Source organism: Microcebus murinus, chromosome 32, assembly GCF_040939455.1.
Source record: "Microcebus murinus isolate Inina chromosome 32, M.murinus_Inina_mat1.0, whole genome shotgun sequence".
In the NCBI taxonomy this organism is placed as follows: domain Eukaryota; kingdom Metazoa; phylum Chordata; class Mammalia; order Primates; family Cheirogaleidae; genus Microcebus; species Microcebus murinus.
The window spans coordinates 1,007,244-1,032,895 of record NC_134135.1 but is presented as its reverse complement, the minus strand read 5'-3'; the positions used below and the strand labels follow the sequence as shown (position 1 = coordinate 1,032,895).

The window sequence follows — 25,652 nt, the reverse complement described above, 5'->3', positions numbered from 1 at the left end:
CTATCTAAAGCAGCGACCCCCAACCTTTTTGGCACCAAGGCCCGGTTTAATGGAAGACAATTTTTCCACAGGAGGGAGCGAGGGACATGGAGCACAGGTGATGATGCCAGTGATGGGGAGTGGCTGTAAATACAGATGAAGCTTCCCTCCCTGCTCACATCCTGCTGTGCTGTCCCCATTTCCTAAGTTTCATGGAAGACAATTTTCCCACGGATGGGGGCCAGAAGAGCTCTGCAGCCCAGTCCCTAATAGGCATGGACCCATATTGGCCGGTGGCCTGGGGATTGGGGACTGCAGATCTAAAGGATCCAAAACTCAGGAGGGAGCAAGGATGTGGATGTGTCTCTATTTAGGTGATCTGTCCTAAGTCTTGGAGGAAGAGATCCCCACCCCACCCCTGGAGCCAAGGATCAGAAAATGAGACGGCAGTGACTGACAGGACGAGGTTTATTGGGGTCCTGGAGACATTGGGGAGTGAGATGAGGGGGTGAGGTCGAGGCTCAATGGGGGGAACCCCCTAGCCAAGTCCTCCCTTCCCTTTGGGGTTGGGAGGAACACAGAGACAGACAAACCAACAGAGATGGAGAGAAAGACCAACAGGTGCTACAGTAGAAGGGGAGGGAAGCCCCAGTGACCACCACCTTCCACTGAGTTCACAGGATGGGGTGTGAGGTGGACCAGTCCGCTCTACAGGAAGAGGGAGGAGTGTCTGCCCTATTCACTCTAAGGAGGGTGGGGTGCAGTCCACAACCTGGACCAGCCCATTCCATGTGGACAGGGGTGTGCGCATATGGATCAGTCCATCCTACTGGGCAGGGGGATTTCAGACCAGTCTATTCTATTGTTTAGGGGTGGGGAAGATCATTAGCGTCTATCCATTCTGCAGTAGGGGAGAGAGACCTAATTGGGGGAGTAGTTGAGGGCAGGGGGCATCTACCCTGGTCCTCTTTCAGCATAGGGAATGAAATGGGGGAAAGGCAGATATCGGCTATATCCATTTTCTGGGGGCACCAGTGACTCTGGTGGGTAGCATTTGGAGATCTAGGAAAATTCAGGGACATGGTCCCTCTACATCCTCCAGATCAAGGTCGTTGGGAATGATGGCTCTCAGGGAGGGGGGCAATCTTTCCCTTGGGGGGGCCCATCTTTTATTATTGGGGCCCTCAAGATTAGAGGTACTTATGAGACCCATTTCTCATTTCTAGTTCCCAGCATCTTAGGGGCCTGTTGATTTCAGGGCTGCCCACACTATTCCAGGGGCCCTTAGCTCAGAAGTCTCTCCCTAGATTTGGGGTCCCCAACTATTATATTCTTGGACACACCCCGCCCAGCTCAGGAGTCTCTCCGTTTGTTTGTGGCTCCCCAGCTCAGGGGCCTGTGTGGGTTTTTGGTGGCTCCCATCTCTCCAGTCAGGATCCCCTCATTTCAGGGCCTGTGTCTGGATTTGGAGGCCCGGGGTTCCCTGTCCCAGGCCCTGAGTCCAGGCGTCGGGTCGAGGGCAGGGCGCGGCCCGGCTGTGTCAGTCCATGCCCCGGTGCAGCTTCAGGTGCCGCGAGAGGTTGCTGAGCGTGATAAAGCCCTTGCCGCAGATGTGGCAGGGGAAGGGCCGCTCGGTGCCGTGCAGCAGCCGGTGGCGCTTGAGGTAGCACTCGTGGCGGAAGAATTTGCCGCACTCGAGGCACGGGAACGGCTTCTCGCCGGTGTGCACGAGCACGTGCCGCTCCAGGTCGCGCGGCGAGCGGAACAGCTTCTCGCACTCAGAGCAGCTGAAAATCTTCTTGCCGCGGCCTGAGCCAGACGCGGGCTCCCCTGACGCCGGTTCTCCCTCCGGGGCCGCGGCCGCAGCCGCAGCCACCGCCTCCTCCTCCCCGCCGCCCTCGCCGTGGCTGACCCGCCTGTGCTCCTCCAGGGCCGCCAGCGCGGCGTACAGCGCTCCGCAGTGGCCGCAGCCGTAGGTGGCCGGGCCCGAGTGCGCTTCCAGGTGGCTGGCCAGGGCCGCTGCCGACGCGAAGAAGGTCCCGCAGTCGCACTGGTACAGGGTGTCTTCGGACGGTTCGGCTGCCGCTGCAGGCGCAGGGGCCTCCCCGCCGCCCTCGGGGAGCAGCCCCCCCAGCTCGGGCACACCGCCCCCCGTGGGGCCCAGGAGCAGCCCGTCCCAAGCCGGTGGATCGTCGCCTGCCTCCGCAGCGCCAGCCTCGCGGGCCGGCTCGGGCCCAGCGGCTGCCCCAGGGGCCCAGGCCTGCGCCGGGGGCGCGCTCGCGCCCTGCAGGTCGTGGGTCAGCTTGTGCCGCTCCAGCAGCGCCGGCGCGTTGAAGTCGCGCTCGCAGCGCGGGCACTTGAAGGGCTTCACGTCAGTGTGCGCAGCCCAGTGGGCCGCCAGCTCGCGGCCGTGGTCGAAGCGCCGTGCGCAGGCGCCACACGCGAACGGGGGCAACGAGGCCGCCGCCGCAGCTGCCGCCTCTGCCAGCCCCCAGCTGCCTGGGCCAGCGCCTGCCCCCTCTGGACCGTCTCCACCGCCGGTCCCCGCGCCCCCGCACACCGAGCAGGGCCCCACGTTGCAGCAGACGGAGCAGGGTGCGCTCAAGGCGGGCAGGCCCGGGCCCGGCTGCAGCGGAGACGGGAGCACTCCGCGGTGCTGGCGCTTGAGGTGGCGGCCCAGGCTGGAGCGCGAGGAGAAGCGGAGCTCACAGACCAGGCAGCAGTAGGGCTTCTCGCCAGTGTGGACGACCTGGGAGTGCGGGAGGAAGAGACAGTCAGAGGTGAGCATTGAGCCTACACAACAGATAGTACTGCAGTCCCAGAGGGAGGTGGTCCAAGCGACAGGGCCATGATCTGGCTGCAACCCTCACACTGTTGGCTCTCTGCTTTGGGCCACGCTGGCATCCTTTTGGTTCTCAAAAAGGCCAAGTCCCTGCCAGTCCGAGAACCTTTGCAAATGGTGGTTCCTCAGGCTGGGAAACTCTTCCTCCCACTCCTCCTGGCTATCACTCATTTTCAACAAGCCTACCTTGGGGACTGTGACTCACTGGGAGAGTGGTTAAAGACAAGGGGGCTCTGGGCACTGGCAGACCTGGGTTTAAATCCCAGCGCTGCCTTCTACTTTTTGTGAAAGCCTGGCCAAGTGACTTTGCATCTCTGGCCTTTGCTTTTCTCCTCTGCAAAAGGGGCACAATAAGATGGGCCATCCCACAGTATTGCTGAAATCATCACAAAATAACTGTTCAATTCATGGAAATTAAAATTGCTATTAACCAATATTTCTGTGGTGTCCAACTGTTGTCCTCTAAACCGGTGTATACTGGAGGGAGGTGTAGAGGGGCTTTCATAATCCCCTGGGGTAGAAAGTGGCTTTTCGAGGAAAATGTTGCACCATTTAGGGCAAAACTGTCCAAAAGAACTTTCTGCAGTGATGGAAATGGTCCTGTCCGCACTGTTCAATTTGGTAGCCACTAGCCACTAGCCACATGTGGCTATGGAGCACCTGAAATGTGGCCAGTGTGACTAAAGAACTGAGTTTTAGACTTTACTTAATATATTTAAATCGAAATCCACCTGTAGCTAATGGCTACCATACTGGACAATGCAGATCTAGAGTCCCAGGGAGCCAGCCCTGGGACAGGCATCTCCCCATTCCTAAGCCTGCTGTCATGAGCAAGTTACTAACAGCCCTGGGAGGTATTAGGGCAGAGAAGTGGTGTTGAACCAAATCTGGCTGCACCGCACCTCAGAGTCCCACTGAACATGTTTTAACAAATACAGACCCAGGGAATCATGTCTAGATCCAGGGAATCCAAATCTCCCAGGAGGAAGTCCAGGAATCTGTATTTTTGCTGGGGTAAGAGCCAGGCTTACAGACTGGGTGAAACTGTGCCGTAATTACAGAGGTTTCTATTGATATTTGCCCTTGTGGGTGATTTAAGAGTCTGGAAATAAACAGCAGAGAGATCTTTGAGTGTGGAGTCCCATTGATTGGTCATGTCTGCCTGGAGGCCTGTGGGTAGAAAGACTGTAAGGCTGGATTTGAAGGGGTACAGTGCTTGATTAGTAATGTATACTAGGGACAAGGAACTGATGAAGGAAAAAGGAGTGCTATCCACTTGCCATCCTGGCACTAGACATGATGATGTGAGTGCAGTCCAGTGTGGGTATATAGTGTGGGAACTCTATACTCTTTGTCACTAAATGTATTCTCTCTCCACTCTGACTTTCTAACCCAAGGGGTTATGCTGACCCCAGAACATGCTGTCCTCACTGTCTCGGATGCCCTTTTCAATGGCAGGTCCTGCCTTATCCTGTGTCTCAATTTATCTGTCCGCTCCTTGGAAATCCTTCCCTGCATCTCACCCCCTACAGAGCTTATGGCTCCTGTCACACTCCGTGTCTACATCTAATTTGGGGGTTGTCTGTCTCCCCATCAGATAAGGACAATGAAAACAGGGGCCGCATTGGTTTTGCTCACAGCTGTGTTTCCAGGGTCTGGCAGACTCCAGCTTTCTCCTGTGCCACACTGTCTTCTAGTCCTCTGTGCTCTAGCCACCCTGGCCTTGCTCCAGTTCCTCAAAAGCCTGCCTTGCTTCCTTGGAAGTGCACATCCTGTTCCCTGGACCTAGAAAGCTCTTCCCCGAAGCCCCCACCATCCCTTGTCCTGGTTAGTAGCTCCTCATTCTTCAGAGGCAGACTCCTTCAGATCTCTTTTGTATTAGCCTCAGAACACTGCTACCCTCTATCTTCACACATCTCAGTTGCAATCTAGTATTTATTAACCTAGTTGTTCAGTTAATGACTCCCCCACTAGACTGTTGGCTCTGGGAAGTCATAAAAGGAGTAGACTGTGTCATTTGGTTCCCGTTTCCCGCCCCCCCCCCAAGCAGCCTCGTAATGTGCCTGCACACAGGGGCTCATTAAATGGTTCGGTGGAATTACAACCTACTGGTGGGCAGGGCTGAGGTCTCAGAGGGCTGTGAATGTCACATCAAGTTAAGAAGCTCCCACCCCTGTCAGCCTAATGATCAAGGGTTTTAAGCAGTGGGGACCTGGTTGGTCACTCTGTGATGGATGCAGAGGCTGGACATGAGGGAAAGACACAGAAGGTAGGAAGACCACTTAGAAAGTTGGGGCCAATATCCAGGATGTGAGGTTCTGAACCAAGGCAGATGCCATGGGGACAGAGAGGAGGGGACAAGACCATTGATAAACATCAGGTTTTACTACTTACCCTTGTTGTGTTAGTTAGTGTCTGGCACATAGACATGGGGTGACCCAGCCCATCCCTGCCTTCCATGCTGTTCCAAGCTCACTCCACCTAACCACATGGTCAGTCTCCCATCACTGCCTTGAACACACCAAGCTCCTTCCCCCCCAGGGCCTTTGCACATGCTGTTCCCTCTGCCTGGAACTCCTGCCGTGCTTCGGGTCTCAACTCAATTGTCACACTGCCCTGACCCTCCCCACCCTGTCTGAAGTAGCACATACCTCTCCCCTCTTTATTTCTACATATCGATTTCTTTAATTTCCTTTCCAACACTTTTCCACTTCCAGAACATTCTTGCCTCTGTGTTTGCTTTCTTGTTTTTCACCTATCTAGTTAAAACCACCTCCAAAGGAATATAAGTTCTCTGAAGGCATGAACTTTATTGATTTCACCTTGCCACTCACTGGATAATCTCTGAGTAAGGTAATTAAGCATATACCTGATAAACCTATTTTTTAAAACAGCAAGGAAGGGAACGATAAACACAAGATGGAGGGAGGGCATTAGCGGGGAATGGGAGAGGAGAGGAGCACACAGGTTGGCAGATTTACTATGAATGTTCTAGTTCGTGGGTTGGTGGTGACTGAAAGAAACACTTCATGCTTTGATTGGTCTGGGTGCTTTGGCAGGAAGGGAGAGAAAGAAATTTTCTAAGGGGAGCAGGTGGGTGAGCAGGCCTTGGGTCCGCTTCCTTTCACCCAGAGCAGAGTGGGGCCAGCGTTCGAGCACATGTCCAGCCTGGAGAGGCCAGCCTGGGGGGGGGGCCTAAGGGACTCACCTGGTGGTGCAGCAGGCCAGTGGAGTCGCGGAAGCCTTTGGGGCAGGCAGAGCAGCGGTAGGGCCGCTCGCCGGTGTGCGAGCGCAGGTGGTTGGCCAGGTTGAAGCTGTGCTTGAAGCCCTTGCCGCAGCGCGGACACGCATGGGGTTTGAGCGCCGTGTGCCGGGCGAAGTGACGCCGCAAGTCTGAGCGGTAGCGGAAGCTCTTGCCACACTCACTGCAGTGAAACGGGACACGGGGGGCGGCGGCGGGCGGTGCTGGTGCTGGGGTTGGGGCGGGGGCCGGGGGCGCTGGCAGCGGGGCATCATCCATGGTGGCAGGGAATGAATTAGTGGGTGGGGGCTCTCTCTGGAGTGGGGAGGAGACAGAGGAGCAGGTGTGAGGGGGCCACCTGCCCATCAGCTCTCCCCTCCCAGGCTCCTTGGGCGCACAGACCCACTACCTGGGACTCTCCCACTGCTAAGCCACACTCACCCCTCTAAGCCACTCACTGTTCTTTAAACTCCTCCCGCCCTCTTACAGACTTTTCTCCCTCTTCTCTACTCATCTGCCAGTGTTCCTAATCATTTCCCAGTCCCTTCTACTCCACTGTTTTGAAGCCTCTGTCCCTCTTTGTGAATGGACTACTGCTCCTCTCAATTTAATCCCCTCCCCCTCTTGCGTAGGTCGTCTGCCTTTCAAAGTCCCTCCTTTCAGGGAACAGTCCCTCCCACTGTTTCCTAAGCATCTTGTATGCTTTGCCAAGCCCCTTCTCTCCAAAGCCCCTCCCGCTCCCCTCAAAGCTCTTCCCATTTGTCTTAAAAGACGACTACTTAGTGAACGGGGCTAAGCACAGTGGAGTCATCCTTGCAGGGAGACCAGAACTAGTTCTGTAACCTCAGATAAAACCAACTAAAACTCTTTTCATCTGCAAAATGGGAATAATAGTAGTACCTACCTCATGGAGTGGTGGTGAGGATTAAGCAAAATGGTGGCAATGTGTGCTATGTGGTTACTTAAGCCAGTGCACAAGAAAGACTCAACAAGTAGGCTGTTTTGACCACTACTATCCTTTAAGTTCTTCCTAGTTTCCTCTTTTAGTCCTACCATGCTTTCCAAGTTATCTGACTTCTCCAAACCCTCCAGTGCTCTGCTAAGACCCTCCTCCAAGCCCCACTCAATTTTTCCTATAAAGAAGCCCCATCCTTTCCAAGGTCCCCTGCACTGGACTTCTGTCACCGTCTCACACCTTTCTTGGCCCTCTAAGTCCCTCCCCATCGCTCCAAAGCCTTTTCACCTTCATTATAAAGACTGATAGTTCCACTAAAACCCTCCGAATTACACACTAAGCCCCGCCCCCTCACTATGCCTACCCACTTTTTCTAAGCCATACCCCAAACTCCCCTCTAAGTTTCTCCCGCATGCTTCCTGAGCTCCAGTTCACCACTAAGCATTAATGAAGCTCCTTCCATTCTTCAACCTAGAGCCCTTCCACTATCTGAGCCACGCCCCTTTATAAAGCCCCACCTCTTTGGCTAAGCCCCTCCCATTTTCTGCCCACAGACACTCCCTCCACCAAACTCCTCCCATTTCCACCGTAAGCCCCGCCCCAAAGGCTCCTCCCATCCCGTGCTCCGCCCCAACCGCCACTAAGCCCCGCCTCCTTCTCCACCCCGCAGCCTGCAGAGCTGGCCCCCCCCTTCCCAGTCCCCTCCAGGCCCCAGGCCCCGAGAGCCGGCCTTTTGTGCCCCTCCCCCTGTCCCTAAAAGGTGCGGCCCCGGGCGCCCGGGGTGGGGGCAGGTCAGGCAGGCTGCGGGACCAGCCAAGTCCACCTCGCCCGCAGGGAGCGGAGGTTCTGGAGACCCAGGGCGGCCCCGAGAGGCCAGGGAAGTCAGTCGGCTTTCCTCTTTAATTACTTACACCTCCCTCTGGGCGCCGACATTTTGGGCAGCGGGGGCAGCGTCACTTCCACCCGGGGGGCCCCTCGACTTCCGCCTCAGGTCCCTTCCCCCTCACTCCCCCTTTCTCCCGCCCACTTGGCTTCTCCTCCCCACTCCCCGCCCTTCTCTCTCTTTGACTTCCCCTTCCTAGCCCTAGAGGTTGGAGAAGCCAGACTGGAACCATCTTGAGTGAGGGCAGAGGGAGGGGGCGTAACTTAAGGATACTCGCGACGCCATACGGACTAAGGGCAAGGAGCTAACCGCGTGACTTCTTTTCCTCCGGGGTGACGATAGTGAGTGCTGACGTAGTCGGAGGCAAATACGATTCCCTGTTTCCAGCCTTGGACGCCTCCTGCGTATTATGTAGAGTTGCATCAGGAGAAAAGAGAGAAATCGAAGTGTGCCAACTCCGATACAGAGATAGAAAAGACCAGGCACCATCTTATCCGCTTAGCCCTCCATAGGGCATCGAAGCCTGTCTGGCGCCATGTTAGTTACGGGCAATGAGCAGCCATTTTCCCGTTTCTCATCCATTCGGTACCTGTCTTTGATTGGGTCACCCGGCTGGGTGCTTTGTGGGAGGAAAGGCATTTCGATCTGGTTGGGGATGTGGTGGTGGGTTCTTTCCCACTGGAAGCAAACCAGAAAGATTGGTGCGCAGGCGCGGTTGGATTGCGCGGACGTGACCGGTCCTTAGGACCCAGCGAGGCCCCTTTGTTTCTCGTGGGCGCGCGGACCCGCCGGGGGAGGGGAAGGAGGGGCCGCGGGCGTCCGCTCCGAGGGGCGGGGCCGGCCCCCGCGCGCCGCCGCCGCCGCCCCCGCCCCGCCGCCGAGGGGCAGGGCCCCCTCACCCCCGCCCCTTCCCAAGCGCCGGCCCCGTCGCCCCCCGTGCGCGCGCACACACGCGAGCCCAGGCGACATGCAAATGAGGTACCCGAGAGGCGGGGGGCCCGGGCTGGAGGAGGGGGAGCGGAGGGAGGGGAGGCCGGGCTGCGCGCTCCTGCAGCGCGCCCCCCAAACACCTGTTTCTTCTCCCGCGCTCGCTCCAGCGCGCGCGCGCGCCGACCTCGCGCCCCGCGGAGCCTGCCCGGGCGCGCGCGCGCGCGCAGACCCCCTTCCTGGCAGCTCTCACCCGCTGTCCCCGCGCCGCTCATTGGCCGCCGCCCCCGCAGGGCCCGCCCCGCGCGCGGGCTTAGCCGCTCGGGGGCCGATGGGCGCGCCTGCCCGCGGGAGAGGGGAGGGAAGGGTCGAGGGACCAAGCTCCCCCTTCCCTCCATTCCGGAGACTCGGCTTCTAGTCTAGGTTACCCCACGGGAGTGAGCCATATGATCGTGGAAAGGTGCTTGCCCTCTCTGGACCTCTGTGTATGTGACTGTTAAAAGAGGGGTGCAGGGGGCGCCTGCAGCACCTGCTCCTAGCTGCACCTGTGCCTCCCTCCGCTCTTACACCCCATTCTCAAGCTCCCAGTTTTGGAGTGGGCACTGGGACTGGGAGATGATGGTGGTGGTGGTGGTAGTTTGTGCTTACTATGCACCTGGCAGTGAGTGCTTACTATGCACCTGGCAGGGTTTTAGGAGCATTTTAAAGCCCCTTATCTTATTTGATTCTCCTGACAATCCTGGTATGTCCTTTGAACAGAGGGAGAAACTGGCTCAGAGAGGCAAATCTCTTGTAGGGTGACTTGCTAATTATACGCAAAGCTGGATTCAAACCCAGGACTGAAAGACCTAATTTCCCTGTGCCTCTTGTGTCCATTTCTTCTCATTTCCTGGGACATTGGAATCATCAAGACTTGGTTCAAGTCTTGGCTCTGCCACTTACCGGCAGAGGGAACTTGGGCAACTGACTTGGCTTTCCTGTGCCTCAGTTTCCCCATTTTACAAAATGGGAAGATGAACCCTTATTCAGAGGGTTGATGTAAGGCTTAGCTACTTATGTCTCCTAAAAGATTCTGTGTATGAACACTCGTGTGTATTATCCTCATGGCATGCTTGGGTGAGTAGGTAGAACTAAGTCCTATTTTGCAAAACTCTTAACTGAGACTCAGAGAGGTGAACCCCTTGCCCAAGGCCACACAGAGAGTAAGTGGCAGACTCAGGACCCGAACTCAGGCTCTTAACAACTGGTATATATTTCTCACCCAGAAATCAGGGTCAAATATCACCTGGGATCAGTCCTTTCTCCAGTCCTGAACTTCTTCCCCACTTCTGTCAATCAGAAGGGAAGGACAAGAGCCTTTCGGAGGCCTCTATGGCTTTGGGGTTTGATGGACTCTGTTTCCACCATCACATTAGTGGCCTGCACCCTCAGTTGGACTCTGTCCTCCCTAGAAATTTTTTCTTTATTTCAGCTCATGTTGACCTTGAATTTCTAGATCCAGGGAAGGGTTAGTGAGGCATGGGGGGCACTTGTGGAGCTCAGGGCAGTGGCTGTTTACCAACTGGTACAAAATCATCTCAGTATTTTACCCACCAGCATGGCTATAATTATGTGTCCAGGTGAATATCAAGCATGCCCAGGGCCAAACACTTGGAGAGAGGGGACGGGCGAGGTGCTGGGAGACACAGGAGTGCTCCAGACCCTCCAGCACTGACTCTGCCCCTCTCTCCTCTTAGCCGGCTCCAGTGCCCAGACCCAAGCCCCCCCACTGCTCAATGGACACCCCCAGCCCAGACCCGTTGCCTTCGCCTTTGCCGGGGGAGGAAGAGAAACCTCTGGCCTTACCTCCTCCTGTTCCCCGGGGCCGCCGAGGCCGACGTCCCGGGGGGGCCACCTCCTCAAATCGGACGCTCAAAGCCTCCCTCCCTCGCAAGCGGGGCCGTCCCCCCAAGTCAGGGCAGGAGCCCCCGCTGGCGCAGGGAGTGACAGCCCCAGTGGGCAGCAGTGGTGGCAGCGACCTCCTGTTGATCGATGATCAGGGTGTGCCCTATACAGTCTCTGAAGGGTCAGCGGCAGGTGGGCCTGAGGGCTCTGGCCCCAAGAAGGCCCCGCACTTCTGCCCTGTGTGCTTGCGGGCCTTCCCCTACCTCTCTGACCTAGAGCGCCACAGCATCTCGCACTCAGAGCTGAAGCCGCACCAGTGCAAGGATTGCGGCAAGACCTTCAAGCGGTCCAGCCACCTGCGGCGGCACTGCAACATCCATGCCGGCCTGCGGCCCTTCCGCTGCCCACTCTGCCCCCGCCGCTTCCGCGAGGCAGGTGAGCTGGCCCATCACCACCGCATCCACTCCGGGGAGCGTCCGTACCAGTGCCCCGTCTGCCGGCTGCGCTTTACAGAGGCCAACACGCTCCGGCGCCATGCCAAACGCAAGCACCCAGAGGCCATGGGGGTACCCCTGTGTCCCCCGGACCCAGGGCCTGAACCGCCGTGGGATGACGAGGGCATTCCGGCCACAGCAGAGGCCGAGGAAGAGGAGCCAGAGGGGAAGGAGCCAGCCTGACCGACACCGCCGGCCACTGCTCCCTGGGCCAGGGTCAGGTTTAGAGTTGGGAGCTCGGCCGGTGCTGGGCCTGGGGAAGGGGGCCGGGGCACCTTTGTTTCTGAAGGTCTTCCCGTTGTGGGGCGGGGTGGAGGGCGGGGACCTAAACTTCTCGGTCCTGCCTTCTGCCCGATTCTCCCGGACTGACAGGCCCTTGGAGGCAGGGGCTCTGAAAATAAATCTCTGCCTACTGGCTTCCTGTGTGTGTTCAGTGACGGTAGCGGGATGACTTTCCTCTTCTCCCTTCAAATGTTCTTCCTCGGAATCTGAGAGTACTCCATGACGTGTGCCTCATTAGCGTGGCGCCAAAATGGTTTGAAGGAAGCCTTTGCCCCCTCCTATCTCTATCAGACCCCAGAGTACCGTCATCCCTCGTCCCTCGGTATACGTGGGGGATGGGCTCAACGACCCTAGCACGTACCAAGATCCAGGCATACTTAAGTACAGCAGGCGGCCCCGCGGAACCCGCTTTTATGAAAAGTCCGCCCTGCGTATACACGGGTTTCGCATCCTGCAAATACTGTTTTCTCCATTCGTCTTTGAAAAAAATCCACCTGTAAGTGGACCTGCGCGATTCAAACCCACATTGTTCAAGAGCCAACTGTATTCCCAGTAAATATCCAATCTTCTATGCAACATTGAATCTTCTATGCAAAGGTGACTTTAGGTCCCGCCCCCTCCTGGTCCCAGACAAATTCCCAGAAATTGTGCAGCCAACATTTTTGCCCCATCTCTATGATCTGAGGACCCACTGGAAGGAAAAATTGAGTTGAAGGTGTGAGCCGGACTAACAGTTTCGGTAAGTTTTAGAGAGATAGGGGTGTGGCTTAGGGAGAGGGCGGGGCTGAGAGAGAAGGGCAAGGCTTATTGGGCTGGTTGGGCCAGAACTAGGTTGAGTCTTAGAAGGGGCTCAGAATTGGGGTGGGGCTTAAAGAGATTTAGGGGTTGGCCCGCAGAAAGCGAGAGAGCAATTTAGAGGGAGTGGATAGAGTTTATCTGAGGGGCGGGGCTTAATGGGGGAAACTTAGACCCGGATACATGTTGATGGGACTTAACTGTTAGGAGAAGGTGCTGCGCTGTGGGCGTACTGCTGCTACTCAGGCCATGGGGAGAGAAGGCGGTATTTAAGAGAGGCAGCACTAAAGGAAGTCCCTGAAAGTGGAAGCCTAGCAGGAGGGACCAAATAGGACTCGGCTTAGATGCTTGGCGTGGGACTGAGTTGGCAGCGAGGTTTATAGAGATCATAGGCGAGGGGCAATGTAAGGTGTGGTAAAGCTGTGATTCTCGAAGTCAGCATGCATCAGAATCCACCGAAGGGTATTTCAAACGTGGATCCTTAGGCCCCACCAACGTGGTTTCTGTTCAGAAGGTCTGGGCCAGGGAGCTGGATATATTGTTGCTGCTGGCCTCCGAACTGTACTTTGAGAAGTACTGACTTAAGGGAATGCTTTAGAGGTGCGAGGCAGAACTAGCCCATAAATGTTATGAGGTGCAGCTTAAATACTATGGGTGGAAGGGCGGGGCCTAAGTGCAAGGGGCGTGGCTCAGCCTAAATAACTTGGAGAGGCGGGGCTTGGAAGAAACAGGCGGGGCTGAGGGCGTGGCCTAGGAGGGAGGGGTGAAGTTCTAGAGAGTAGGGGCTTGGAGAGGGAGAAGAACAGGAGAAACTGCGTGAGGGTGGGGAGAAAAGGACGTAATTGAGGCAAGAGGCGGAGCTTACAATAAGCAAGCTCTGAAATGAGCGAGATACAGAATCAGGGGCGGGGCTTACGTGAGAGCTCTGAGCCAGAGCTGTGGCTTAACCGGATGTCTGCAGCGAGTGGGCGTGCCCTAAGAAGAGGCGGGCATATAGGGCGCAGGCGTACTTGGCTCAGCTCCCTCACCGGAAGTGGCCTTTGGCTTCCCCCGCCCGCGTCCCCGAGCGAATGCGCAGGCGCACTACCCCTCTGGGGCGCCGCCACCGCCTCCTCTTTCCGATCCTCCACGCCGGCGCCTGGGGAACAGACGCGCTTCCGCTTCCGGGCGGGCTGGCAGGCGGGCGGCGCGGGGCTGCCGGGGAGGGGGGAGGGGGCGGCACTTCCGGTCGGGCCCTCGGGTCTCCCCAGAGCGGCGGCGCCTTCTCCGCCTCCTCGGCCTCCCCCCGGCGGAGACCCCGGCGCCGGTGAGTGACGGAGAGCGTGGCCCGGGGGCCCGGGGGCAGTGGGGGCGGGGGGCCCCGACCTGGCCAGCTCTGGTCCCCAGAACGTCCCCCCACCCACAGAATGTCAGTGCTTCTCCCGCCAGGCCCTTGCCAGGGGACCCCCAATCACTGCTCCCCCATAAGACCATTCCAGATATCTCCCCCATGAACACCCCCAGATAGGACGGCTGCCAAAGCGCTTTCATTCGTGGCGATCCTCTAAACTGCTCCCAGGGCCCCCAACTAGTGCTTTCTTATAGGATCCTTTCCATATAACACTGCTCATTGCTTTCTCCAGGACAGCTCCCCAAATGCCACCAGCATTGCCCCCCTCCCCATGTAGGGCAGCTGCTCATGAACTCTCTGTTAGCATCCCCTATAAGATTGCCTCCAGAGTGTTGCATTAATGCTTTGCAGCAGAGCTGCCACCCATTCTCTGTCCATACACAGCACCTCCCCCAAGCTCTAACCACACCTTCCCTGAATGCCCCCTTCGTTGGTGTAAAAATACTTTCTATTCTGGTCAGCACCAGGAATGCCGTTTTTCCTCCTGCAAACCCCCCAGTGATTCTTTTAAGAATACCCTTTTCAGATCCACTCGCCCCCGGTGGAACAGCTCCCTCTAGAGTTCATTCACACACACACACATGCTCTGCCCCTTCAGGTAGAAATACCTGCTGGAGCCTAGCTCCAGGCTCCCCTGAAATACTCCTGCCCCACCTCCCACCCCATCCTCACCCTGGTCAGCTCCTGTCTCCATTACCTCCGCCACGGAACAGGGCCGCGCGGTGAGGCTGTGAGGTTTTCCCTCTCAGAATGTTTCTCCTCCCTTGGCATTATCAACTCTTGTCCTGACCTGCCGCTTTTCACCCTAACTGTCATGCCATCACTCTGGACTCCTTATTGAACACCCTTAGCTTCACTAGGGTGTGACCTCTTTTTTCTTAGGCATTCATTTTTCATTGAATGAATTTTCACTGTTCTAGCTCCAGGGCATACAGCCATGAAGGATAGAGAGATGCACACAGTTCTTTTGTCTTCTAGTATTTTACAGTTTCGTTGAGGAGACAGATCAGAAACAAGTAAATAAACAAGATAAATGCTGTTCTGTGGGTTCTCTGAGAACCTGATGAGTTACTTTGAGGTGAAACCTCAGCTACAAGAGATAACTTAGCCACACAGAGGCAGAGGGAATAGCACGTGCAAAGGCCCTGATGTGGCCATGATTGTGGTAAGTGGAGAAGCAGCAAGAAAGGCCAGTGAAGTTGGAGTAGAAGAACTGAAAGGAAGGACAAGAGAGGCGGAGTTTTGGTCTCAAAGGGCCTTGGAGGTGAGGACGTTGGGATAAATTATCTGGCCTTTGTCAGCTCTACCAAGCCTAGAATGTTCTTCATCCTCTCCCACATTCATTCATATGTTCCTTCATAAACACTTGTTCAACTAGTGTTTAATGAGCACCTACTTCACACTGAGGATGCAACAGAGAACAAAATAGATACAAATCCCTGTCATCATAGAGTGGATATACTAGCTGAGGGGGCAGATGATTAAAAAACAAAATATATATGCATGTGTGCAGTAAAATACTGTGGGTTAAGAGGGTAGAGATGGTGGTTGTGGTATCAGGAAGGCCTCTCAAGAGATTCCTATGCCTTGTCATCTTGTCCCTCCAAAAAGCCACACACTAGAAAGTTACTCCTGGGTGAAAATTCCCCTCTTTCTGGACAACTGTGGCCCACCAGGGGGCTGCTCTTAATAGCTCCCTCCTGCCAGGAGTGAAGTAGTGAAAAAGACAGTCCTGGATTCCATTAGGGTTCATAGCTTTGAGCCAACCACTCCCTCTTTTCCTAGCCTCATTCACTAATTCAGCAAATGCTTATGAACCCAGGAACTGTTGTGAGTCCTGAGGATAGAGAGTGAACAAAAGAGATAAAAATCGTTGCCTTCATGGAGCTGACCCTCTGGATGGAGAGACCAGCAAAAACAAGACAAAGAAGTAGAATATGTGGTGTCACAGTTGATGATGATGAGTAGTCAGGAGAGAAATGAAATAGGATGAGGGAGGTCAGGAGCGTGGGCCTGGATGACAGGTAACAGTGGTCACTGAGAGCCTCACTGAGAAGACAGTTGAGCAAAGATGGGAAGGAGATGAAAGAATGAGCAAGGTGGATACCTGTGAGTCAGAGCACTTCAGGCAAAAGCAATAGCCAGTGCAAAGGCCCTGGGGCAGGAATGGAGTTGGCACATTAGGGGAGCAGCCAGGAGACTGTGGGCTGTGTAGATTCATTGTAAGGACTTTGGCTTTTACTTTGAGATGGGGTCACTTCAGGGTTTTGAGCAGAGGAAGGACATGGTTTGGCCTTAATCCTCCTGTCAGTAAAATGGGAATAACAGTAATACTTATTTTATGAGTTCATTGTGAAGTTTGAATGGGACAAGCCACATAAGGCACCTAACCTAGCACAATGCTTGTTAGAGTTCAGCAGATGTCAGTGGCTTGTCCTGATGTTGGGTCAAGCCAAGAGACTTGGTATTAGGTGGCAGGGAGGTGGGTGGAGCAATGCATATTTCTGTATAAGGTGGAATGGGGCACTTCCTTCATTCTGGAGGGTGGAATCTGGAAAGACAGCATGGTGTAGTGGGTAATAGCATGGACTCTGTAGCCCCGCAGTCTGTCTTCAACTCCTAACATTTGTTGGCAGTGTGACTTTGGAAGATTAATTCACCTGCCTGGCCCTCAGTCTCTTCCTTTGTATTTCAGAGTTAATAACTGTAACTATCTTGTAGGGTTGGTTGGTAGGAGGATTCACTGAGTCAACACATGTAAAGGATTAAAAAGAGTACTTGGCTCATAGAAATCACTCATTCAATGGTATATGTTATTTTATGTTACTGTTATTGTTACTAAGGTTACTAACAGACTAGAATTTCATCACAGGCAGCTTTGTTGCAGCAGAATAGCCCACAGATCCTGCCATCTGAAAGACCCGGAAGCAAATACCTGCTTTCCCCTTTATTAGCTATATGACCTTGGGGAAATAACTTCTCCCTTCTGCTGCTCAGTTTCCCCACTCATAAAATGGTACCAGTAATGGCACAGGACTATCCAGGCAATGGTAAATTCCAAAGTGGTTGAGCAATAAGCAAGCGTTGTTAAGATGGTTGCTGTGGGACTTCTGTCTTTTGGTGGGGGAGTCTCTTCCCATCATGTCTCTCTCTACATAAAACCCTCCTGTGATAACTCCCCTTAAAAAGACACTAGTTTAAGGATTGAGTCCCCTGAGAGGAAATGTGTCAGATTTCCCAGTGGAAATTGTCATGAGCCTGATCAGTTCTGTCTCCCATTACTGTACCCCCTTCAGCATCCATATACCCTACCCCTAGAATTCCTCTTTCTAGGGACACCCCCTGCATGTTAGCGCCATCTCTGCTAAATGTCCCCCTCCCTCCCTCACTCTGGGGTGCTGGCCAGCTCAGTCTAATCCCTTTACTCATCTCACAAATATTTATTAATAAAGGCATTCACAGCTATACATTTCCCTCTGAGCACTGCTTTGGCTGCATCTCCTCTGCTGTGTTGTGTTTTCATTTTCATTCATCACAAAGTATTTTCAAATTTGTAATTTCTTCGTGGATCCATTGGTGATTTAGAAAGGTGGTATCTCATTTTTACATATCAGCAAATATCTGTCCAGCTAGGTGCTATGCTAAGTGCTGAGAGCACATTGGCAAACAAGACGAGCCAAGGGCTTGCTTTCTTAATGAGGGGCCAGACGATAAACACATAGCAGAGGGATACATAATAAGTCGGTGGCAGGAACTGTGCTGAAAAAAAAATGCAGGTGCATGAGGAACTAGACAGTGCTGGGATCGGGGAGTGCTGAGTAGCAACCTGAAAGAGGCCGGGGAAGGAGGCTTACTGAAATTGAGGAAGAAAGAGGCCAAGGAGACAGTAACACACACACACCCCACCACCAGACACACCAGGCCACTTGTATAAACACCCCCATAACCCAGAGAGCACCCTGAAGTAAGGCTCCTACTCACAGTTCCATCCTGCCTTCGCTCAGGGAACAGCCCTGGTAAAGCACTCCATGGAGAGAGGAGGGAATGGGGTTCAGTTCTACCAATCCAGATGACCTGGGGCAAGTCACTTGGCCTCTCTGTGCCTCAGTGTTCTCATTTGTCCAACGGAGGTAACAACTGTCTCTGCTTCATACAGTTGTAGGTATTTGGTGAGTTAATACGTGCAACATACTTAGAACGGTGGCCAGCTTGTAGGATATGCCCAGTGAATGATCTTAGGTCTTATTAGTATGTGCTCTAACAGGTAAGGCAGGGCAGTGGCTGCTTCCCCAAAACTTCTTTACTCCCTTCCCCATTGCACACAGATCACTCCTTTACTCTCTGCATCCTTATACCATGTGCCTTCTGCCCCAGCCACTTGGTCCCCTCCAGAGCTGTCTCCCCAACTTATGTTCTATCCGCAGTCTTTCAGTTACCACCCCAGCCACGCCTCTGCTCTCTCCGGAGATCAGATGAAATGGAGGGGGTGTGAAGGGCATGGGATGTTGAGTCTTGTCCAAGGACAAGGACACCCAGAGCTGGAGACTAAAAATATCTAACTCCAGGATGGGGATGGGGGTGGGGGCAGAGGAGACACTCACCGTTCACCTGTGAGAGAGCACAAGCTGGTCGGATAGAGGATGAGGGGCCTGGGCCTCGGCAGGCTCCCCGACCCCCACATCGGGCTGGGTACAGAGCCAGGCAGGTCCCCAGTGGGGAGGGACGATGGATGAGAAGCAGGCTGGACCCCATTGGCCCTCTTCCCACTGGCTCAACATGACTGGATGGGGGCATTTCCCGAGGCTGCTGAATGGATCTAAGAACTTGGGATCAATTACAGGAGCTGAGGTTCTGATAGGGGAAGGAGGGGTACATAGAACTACAATCTAGAGTGAAACATACTCTTAAAGGTGGTGCCAGAGAGTGACTCCTGGTGTGGAGGGGTCAGGAGAAGCCCCCCAGAGGCAAGGACAAGAACTCAGGCTCCCTGGGTTTAGCCCAGGTGTGTGATGTTGTGGATGGTACAGACAGCTCAGAGGATTGAGTGCGCTCTGCTGATCTAAGTGTCTCATTACTTTACATTTCAGCCCCCTTGATGCTTCCTGCAGTGTAGGGGTGACCGCCCCATTTAAAATACGGAGACAGTTTGGATCTTAGCTGAGATGGGATTTGAACCCAAGTATTTCAAAGCCCAGGGTCTGTGTGTCTTCTGTTTTATCAGGCTGCCTTCTGACTAAATGCCAGCCTCTTTGCTGTAATTTATTTCTCCCAGGCAAGCAGATTCTCTTTTCCACCTTGTATTAAAACAGTGCACTCCGCCGGGCACAGTGGCTCTCGCCTGTAATCCTAGCACTCTGGGAGGCTGAGGTGGGCGGGATCGCTCAAGGTCAAGAGTTCGAAACCAGCCTGAGCAAGAGCAAGACCCCATCTCTACTCTAAATAGAAAGAAATTAATTGGCCAACTAATATATACAGAAAAAATTAGCCGGGCATGGTGGCGCATGCCTGTAGTCCCAGCTACTTGGGAGGCTGAGGCTTGAGCCCAGGAGTTTGAGGTTGCTGTGAGCTAGGCTGACGCCACGGCACTAACTCTAGTCTGGGCAACAAAGCAACACTCTGTCTCAAAAAAAAAAAAAAAAAAAAAGTGCACTCACTGTCCCCACCCCGCCACTGATGTTTTTCCAATTCTCTTGGCTTGTCCCGACTTCCCTATTTCCACTAGCAGTAGTGACAGTAATAACAATACCTTCTATCTTGTGAGCACTTACAGAGCGTCAGGAACCATCCATCTTAGGAGCCTTACACATAATAACTTTCTGAATCCTCACAACAAGCCTGTGAAGTAGGCATGTGTTTTGTCATCCTCATTTGTTGATGAAGCAATGAAGACAGAGAGGTTCAGTAACTTGCCCATGGTCACACAGCTAGAAAGTGGCAGGGCTTAGATTTGGCATTCTGGCTCCTGAGTCCACTTTCTTAATCCCTCCGGTGGAAACTATTATTATCCTCATTTTACAGGGGTCAAACCTGAGGGGATGAGAATGGAGGGCTGGTGTGTGTATGTGTGGGGGTGGGGCAAGAGGTCAGGAAGACAGGGAGACACAAAAGGCCTGGCAGGGTTTGAACAGAGAACTGAGACCAGAGGCACGCAGGGGGGAGTTTGAAAGTCCAAGAAGCAGAGAAAGTAGATGGCCTGCAGGTGGCATGGAGGAGAAGGTCTTGGGGGGGGGCAGAGAAGCTGTGTCAGGACCCCAGAAAAGATAGGGACCAGAGTGGTAGAAGGAGTTGGAGAGATGAGGCAGATGGTGGTGGGGGAGCCATGGGTGTTGGGGACACGGAGGGGGAAGAAGGTGAGGAGGAGAGCTATGGAAACGGACCGGAAGCCCAGTCCTGGCAGATGGGGCAGGGGCGATCCAGCAAGAGGATGGACCCGAGTCTTGGCACACAGCTCCCTTGCCTGCTGGCCCACGTCCTTAGCCCTGTCCTCTTCTTCACAGGGTCTCCTGTCTGCCCACCTGTCAGAGATGGAGGCAAACCCAGCAGGCAGCGGCGCCGGGGGTGGCGCGAACAGCGGCATAGGGGGTGAGGATGGGGTCCACTTCCAGAGCTACCCGTTTGACTTCCTGGAATTCCTCAACCACCAGCGCTTCGAGCCCATGGAACTGTACGGGGAACACGCCAAGGCCGTGGCAGCCCTGCCCTGTGCCCCTGGCCCTCCCCCCCAGCCCCCACCCCAGCCCCCTCCACCCCAGTATGACTACCCACCCCAGTCGACCTTCAAGCCCAAGGCGGAAGCACCTTCCTCGTCTTCGTCATCTTCCTCCTCTTCCTCTTCCTCCTCCTCGTCGTCGACCTCTTCCCAAGCCAAGAAGCCTGACCCGCCCCTGCCGCCCGCCTTCGGGCCGCCCCCGCCCCCGCTCTTTGATGCTGCCTTCCCTGCCCCGCAGTGGGGCATCGTTGACCTCTCGGGACACCAGCACCTGTTTGGGAACCTGAAACGAGGAGGGCCCACATCTGGGCCAGGGGTGACACCAGGGCTGGGTGCACCCACAGGGACCCCTGGGCAGCTTCCCGCTCCCTCCCAGACCCCACCAGGACCAGCCGCAGGTGCAGCGTGCGACCCAACCAAGGACGACAAGGGTTACTTCCGCAGGCTGAAGTACCTGATGGAGAGGCGCTTCCCCTGCGGCGTGTGCCAGAAGTCCTTCAAGCAGTCCTCGCACCTGGTTCAGCACATGCTGGTGCACTCGGGAGAGAGGCCCTACGAATGCGGCGTCTGTGGCCGCACTTACAACCACGTGTCCAGCCTCATCCGCCACCGCCGCTGCCACAAGGATGTGCCACCAGCTGCCGGGGGCCCGCCCCAGCCCGGGGCTCCACTTCCGCCGCTGGGCCTCCCCGCGCCCACAGCCCCCGCTGCCGCCCCGCCCGCTGTTCCCTCCGGCCCCCCAGCCACGCCCACGGCGTCTGCCCCCTCCGTGGACACCAACGCCGCCCCCGCCGCCCCTGCTGGTGTCGGGGTGGCCCCTCCGACGTCGGGGGGTGGCGAGGGCCCTTTTGCCTGCCCACTCTGCTGGAAGGTTTTCAAGAAGCCCAGCCACCTCCACCAGCACCAGATCATCCACACGGGCGAGAAGCCGTTTTCCTGCTCTGTGTGCAGCAAAAGCTTCAACCGCAGGGAGAGCCTCAAGCGGCACGTGAAGACGCACTCCGCAGACCTCCTGCGCCTGCCCTGCGGCATCTGCGGGAAGGCCTTCCGCGACGCCTCCTACCTCCTCAAGCACCAGGCGGCACACGCGGGGGCGGGGGCGGGGGGCCCTCGGCCCATGTACCCTTGCGACCTGTGCGGCAAGTCCTACTCGGCGCCGCAGAGCCTGCTCCGGCACAAGGCTGCCCATGCCCCCACCGCTGCCGCCGCCCCCACCGACGCACCCAAGGACGGGGCGGCCTCAGTCCCGCAGCCCCCGCCCACCTTTCCCCCGGGCCCTTATCTCCTGCCCCCTGACCCTTCTGCCACAGATAGCGAGAAGGCAGCTGCCGCCGCAGCCGCCGTAGTGTATGGTGCGGTGCCGGTCCCGCTCCTCGGGGCACACCCGCTGCTGCTGGGCGGGGCTGGGACCAGCGGGGCGGGAGGCGCTGGCGCCAGTGTCCCTGGAAAGACGTTCTGCTGCGGCATCTGTGGGCGCGGCTTCGGGCGCCGGGAGACCCTGAAGCGCCACGAGCGCATCCACACTGGTGAGAAGCCCCACCAGTGCCCCGTGTGCGGGAAGCGCTTCCGTGAGTCCTTCCACTTGAGCAAGCACCACGTGGTGCACACGCGTGAGCGGCCCTACAAATGCGAGCTCTGCGGCAAGGTCTTCGGCTACCCGCAGAGCCTCACCCGCCACCGCCAGGTGCACCGGCTCCAGCTGCCCTGCGCCCTGGCCGGGGCTGCTGGACTCCCGGCCACCCAGGGCACGCCGGGGGCCTGTGGGCCTGGGTCCTCGGCCGGGTCCTCAGGGCCCACTGATGGGCTGAGTTACGCGTGCTCGGACTGTGGCGAGCACTTCCCAGATCTCTTTCACGTCATGAGCCACAAGGAAGCCCACATGTCCGAAAAGCCATACGGCTGCGACGCCTGCGGCAAGACCTTCGGCTTCATTGAGAACCTCATGTGGCACAAGCTGGTCCACCAGGCTGCCCCTGAGCGCCTGCTGCCTCCCACGCCCGGCGGCCCCCAGGCCCCGGATGGCTCCAGTGGCACCGACGCGGCCAGCGTGCTGGACAACGGGTTGGCCGGAGAGGTGGGGGCGGCCGTGGCGGCTCTGGCAGGGGTGTCCGGGGGCGAAGACGCAGGCGGGGCTGCGGTGGCAGGTGCCGGCGGGGGTGCCAGTTCGGGCCCTGAGCGCTTCAGCTGTGCTACATGCGGCCAGAGCTTCAAGCACTTCCTGGGCCTTGTGACTCACAAGTACGTGCACCTGGTGCGACGGACCCTGGGCTGTGGCCTCTGCGGCCAGAGCTTTGCCGGCGCCTACGACCTGCTCCTGCACCGCCGCAGCCACCGGCAGAAGCGGGGCTTCCGCTGTCCCGTGTGCGGGAAGCGCTTCTGGGAGGCAGCGCTGCTGATGCGCCACCAGCGCTGCCACACGGAACAGCGGCCCTACCGGTGCGGCGTGTGCGGCCGGGGCTTCCTGCGCTCCTGGTACCTGCGGCAGCACCGCGTGGTGCACACGGGCGAGCGGGCTTTCAAGTGCGGGGTGTGCGCCAAGCGCTTTGCGCAGTCGTCCAGCCTGGCGGAGCACCGGCGGCTGCACGCCGTGGCCCGGCCTCAGCGCTGCGGTGCCTGCGGCAAGACCTTCCGCTACCGCTCCAACCTGCTGGAGCACCAGCGGCTGCACCTGGGTGAGCGCGCCTACCGCTGCGAGCACTGCGGCAAGGGCTTCTTCTACCTGAGTTCCGTGCTGCGACACCAGCGCGCCCATGAGCCGCCGAGGCCCGAACTCCGCTGCCCCGCCTGCCTCAAGGCCTTCAAGGATCCGGGCTACTTCCGTAAGCACCTGGCGGCCCACCAGGGCGGCCGGCCCTTCCGCTGCTCCTCCTGCGGCGAGGGCTTCGCCAACACCTACGGCCTCAAGAAACACCGCCTGGCACACAAGGCAGAGGGCCTCGGGGGCCCTGGAGCAGGGGCAGGCACCTTGGCTGGGAAGGATGCCTGAGCGGGGGTTCCCATCCGCCACTCCAATCAGATGCCCTTCTCAACTCCCCGCTCCCGGGCTGCTGATCAGACTCTCCCCCTCCTCGCTGTTGCCCCATCCTTCGGGTCTCGGATAGACTATCCTCCTCCAGGTCCATGCCCTGCAAACTCAAGACTTAATCACTCCCATCCTCGACCTCTCGGCCCTCCCCTCATCCCATCAGACACTGAACTTGATCCTCCGTCCAACCCTCCTTTGTAACCCTCATCGGCCCCTCCAGCAGCATTCTGCCCCCAGTAAGCTTTGGTGGAGATGGGTCCGAACTGCCCCTCCCCGTTCCTTGGGAATCTGGCCGGACAGTGGAATACTAGCAGAGTTGGGAGGGCACAAGGGGGGTGGCTGGGTGCTCTTTTGGATTGTGGGGTGGGGGGCGGGTGGCAGACGCGGCTTGTACGGAGCGGAGAATAATAAATCTTATCAACAGGGCCACTGGAGTCCATCCTTGTGTCCCAGGGAGAATGGGGAGTAAGCAGTGGTAAAACACAAGGTTGAGGACTTATGTCTCCCCTGGGATTTTGGTTCTCTGGCACCTTTGCCTCACACGCTCTCACTCAACAGAGATTTTCTGAGGACTGACCATATTCCAAGCTAGTCTGAGTTGGGCAAATGGACGTGAACGAGACTGGTAAGTCTTTGCACTCAGGAGCAAACCTAAGGTGCCTGGATCCCTTCCCTTTTGTGATACTTGTGGCATTTGTTCACTCAGCCACCATTCCCTGAAAGCCTCCTAACTGCAGGTCTTGGTCTGGGCGCTGGGGAAACAGATGAATTAGACATGCCCCTCAGCCTCAAGTTAGATGGTCACTGCTGTATGGCAGCCTTGTACAGACTGGAGTTTATTATACAGTTTGTAGACAGCACCTGCCCCTCCAGGACAATGATCTGGGAGATTCAAAAGGCCACTCATAGCTCTCATTTTGGTTCTCATAACAGTGAGCTATGTGCCTGGCAATGTGCATTTATTTATATAATTTGTCAGAAGAGGGGCCTGGGGTCCTGGAGAACAAAGGAGCTCCAAGGACACCCAGCAAATTCACAGAATGTGGACTTCATTCCCAGGGTACCTCAATACTGGACCTTGAAGATGAAACTGGGTCAGAGGGCGCTGCCTGAGTGACTCCAGCTGGCCGCCATGTCCTAAGGCTGAAGACCCAGCATGAGACAGACTTTCTGCCAATGCTCCAGGGTTCAAAAGTGACATGGAAGTGGAGCATCACAACACAAGGAGCATGGAAATATTACTAGAGGTTCAGTGAGCACAGAGAAGTCACCTTATCAGATGGGGGTGGGGGCTAGAAAAGCTTCCTGGGGGGAAAATGATGCCTGAATGATGACATAAAGCAACTGTAACTTGCTGGGTAAAGAAGCAGGCAAAGATTTCCATGTGAAAGATTTAGTTTGTTGAACTAAACCCAGCTATTCTGGAGAATTTCAGATTAGTATGGCTGGAGGCTGAGTTTGTGTGTGTGTGTGTGTGTGTGTGTAGGGAGCTGGGTCCTGAAGTGTCTAGAATTCCAAGCTGTGGGGCCTGCAGTTTTGTAGAATAAACCCTGGAAACTGGCAGCTGCTGGGCTGGATATGGTGACCAACACATTTTATCTACTCTGTGCATTTTAAAAAAATGAAATTTGACTCAGTTGCCAACATTGGGAAATCAAAAGGTTTTACATGATGTGAACTAATGGAACTTCTGAAAAATCCGGAAGGTCTAGCAACCCGACCTGCATCCCCCCCAGATCTAAGTAGCCAGTACCCTCTTCCAGTGGGGCATTCACTCTCCAATTTGCCACCAATCCCCACCACTTTTCACTGAATCTCAACACTGAGCTCAAGTGTCAGTGGCCATATTTCACCTCACTGGTGTTTTCCCCTTGAACCTGACCATCACACATTTATTTACATTTCCACCAGCTCCTGTAGGCATTCACATTTGTGAACTCTTCTTAAAGCCACAAGGAGCTGTGGGTTGGTGACAATGACCTGTGGCTGCAGTATGGAGTGGAGCAGGCTGCTGCATAGTTATCTGGATGTGGGACCCTTGTTGGCTTGGTGTACAAGAGCAGTGATGATGAAAAGATATGTTCAGATTCTATCTATCTATCTATCTATCTATCTATCTATCTATCTATCTATCTACCTACCTATCTATCTATCTATCTATCTATCTATCTATTTTTCTTAGAGTCTCACTCTGTTGCCGGGGCTAGAGTGCAGTGGCGTCAGCCTAACTCACAGCAACCTCAAAC

General features: G+C 55.9%; 3 protein-coding genes across 4 annotated transcripts; 2 read left to right on the top strand and 1 right to left on the bottom strand.

The window, feature by feature from the left end:
• Positions 1-429: 429 nt before the first annotated feature.
• FIZ1 (FLT3 interacting zinc finger 1) lies at positions 430-8,692 on the bottom strand. Of its 2 annotated transcripts, none has more exons than XM_012750270.2 (3): positions 8,210-8,692; positions 6,030-6,377; positions 430-2,728 (listed from the first exon to the last, which is right to left on the bottom strand). In XM_012750270.2, exons 1-3 carry the CDS (start codon positions 8,387-8,389, stop codon positions 1,520-1,522), a joined length of 1,737 nt encoding a protein of 578 aa, XP_012605724.2. In that variant the 5' UTR covers positions 8,390-8,692; the 3' UTR covers positions 430-1,519. The 2 variants fall into 2 exon arrangements, with proteins under 2 accessions (XP_012605724.2, XP_012605726.2); XM_012750272.2 differs by lacking the exon at positions 8,210-8,692 and adding an exon at positions 7,929-8,016.
• Positions 8,693-8,758: 66 nt separating this feature from the next.
• Positions 8,759-11,622, top strand: ZNF524 (zinc finger protein 524). Its single transcript, XM_012750269.2, has 2 exons — positions 8,759-8,878; positions 10,564-11,622. Exon 2 carries the CDS (start codon positions 10,603-10,605, stop codon positions 11,386-11,388), a length of 786 nt encoding a protein of 261 aa, XP_012605723.2. The 5' UTR covers positions 8,759-8,878; positions 10,564-10,602; the 3' UTR covers positions 11,389-11,622.
• Positions 11,623-13,487: 1,865 nt separating this feature from the next.
• ZNF865 (zinc finger protein 865) lies at positions 13,488-24,301 on the top strand. The gene is made up of 2 exons (XM_012750268.3): positions 13,488-13,588; positions 20,170-24,301. Exon 2 carries the CDS (start codon positions 20,197-20,199, stop codon positions 23,365-23,367), a length of 3,171 nt encoding a protein of 1,056 aa, XP_012605722.1. The 5' UTR covers positions 13,488-13,588; positions 20,170-20,196; the 3' UTR covers positions 23,368-24,301.
• The last annotated feature ends 1,351 nt before the right edge of the window (positions 24,302-25,652 follow it).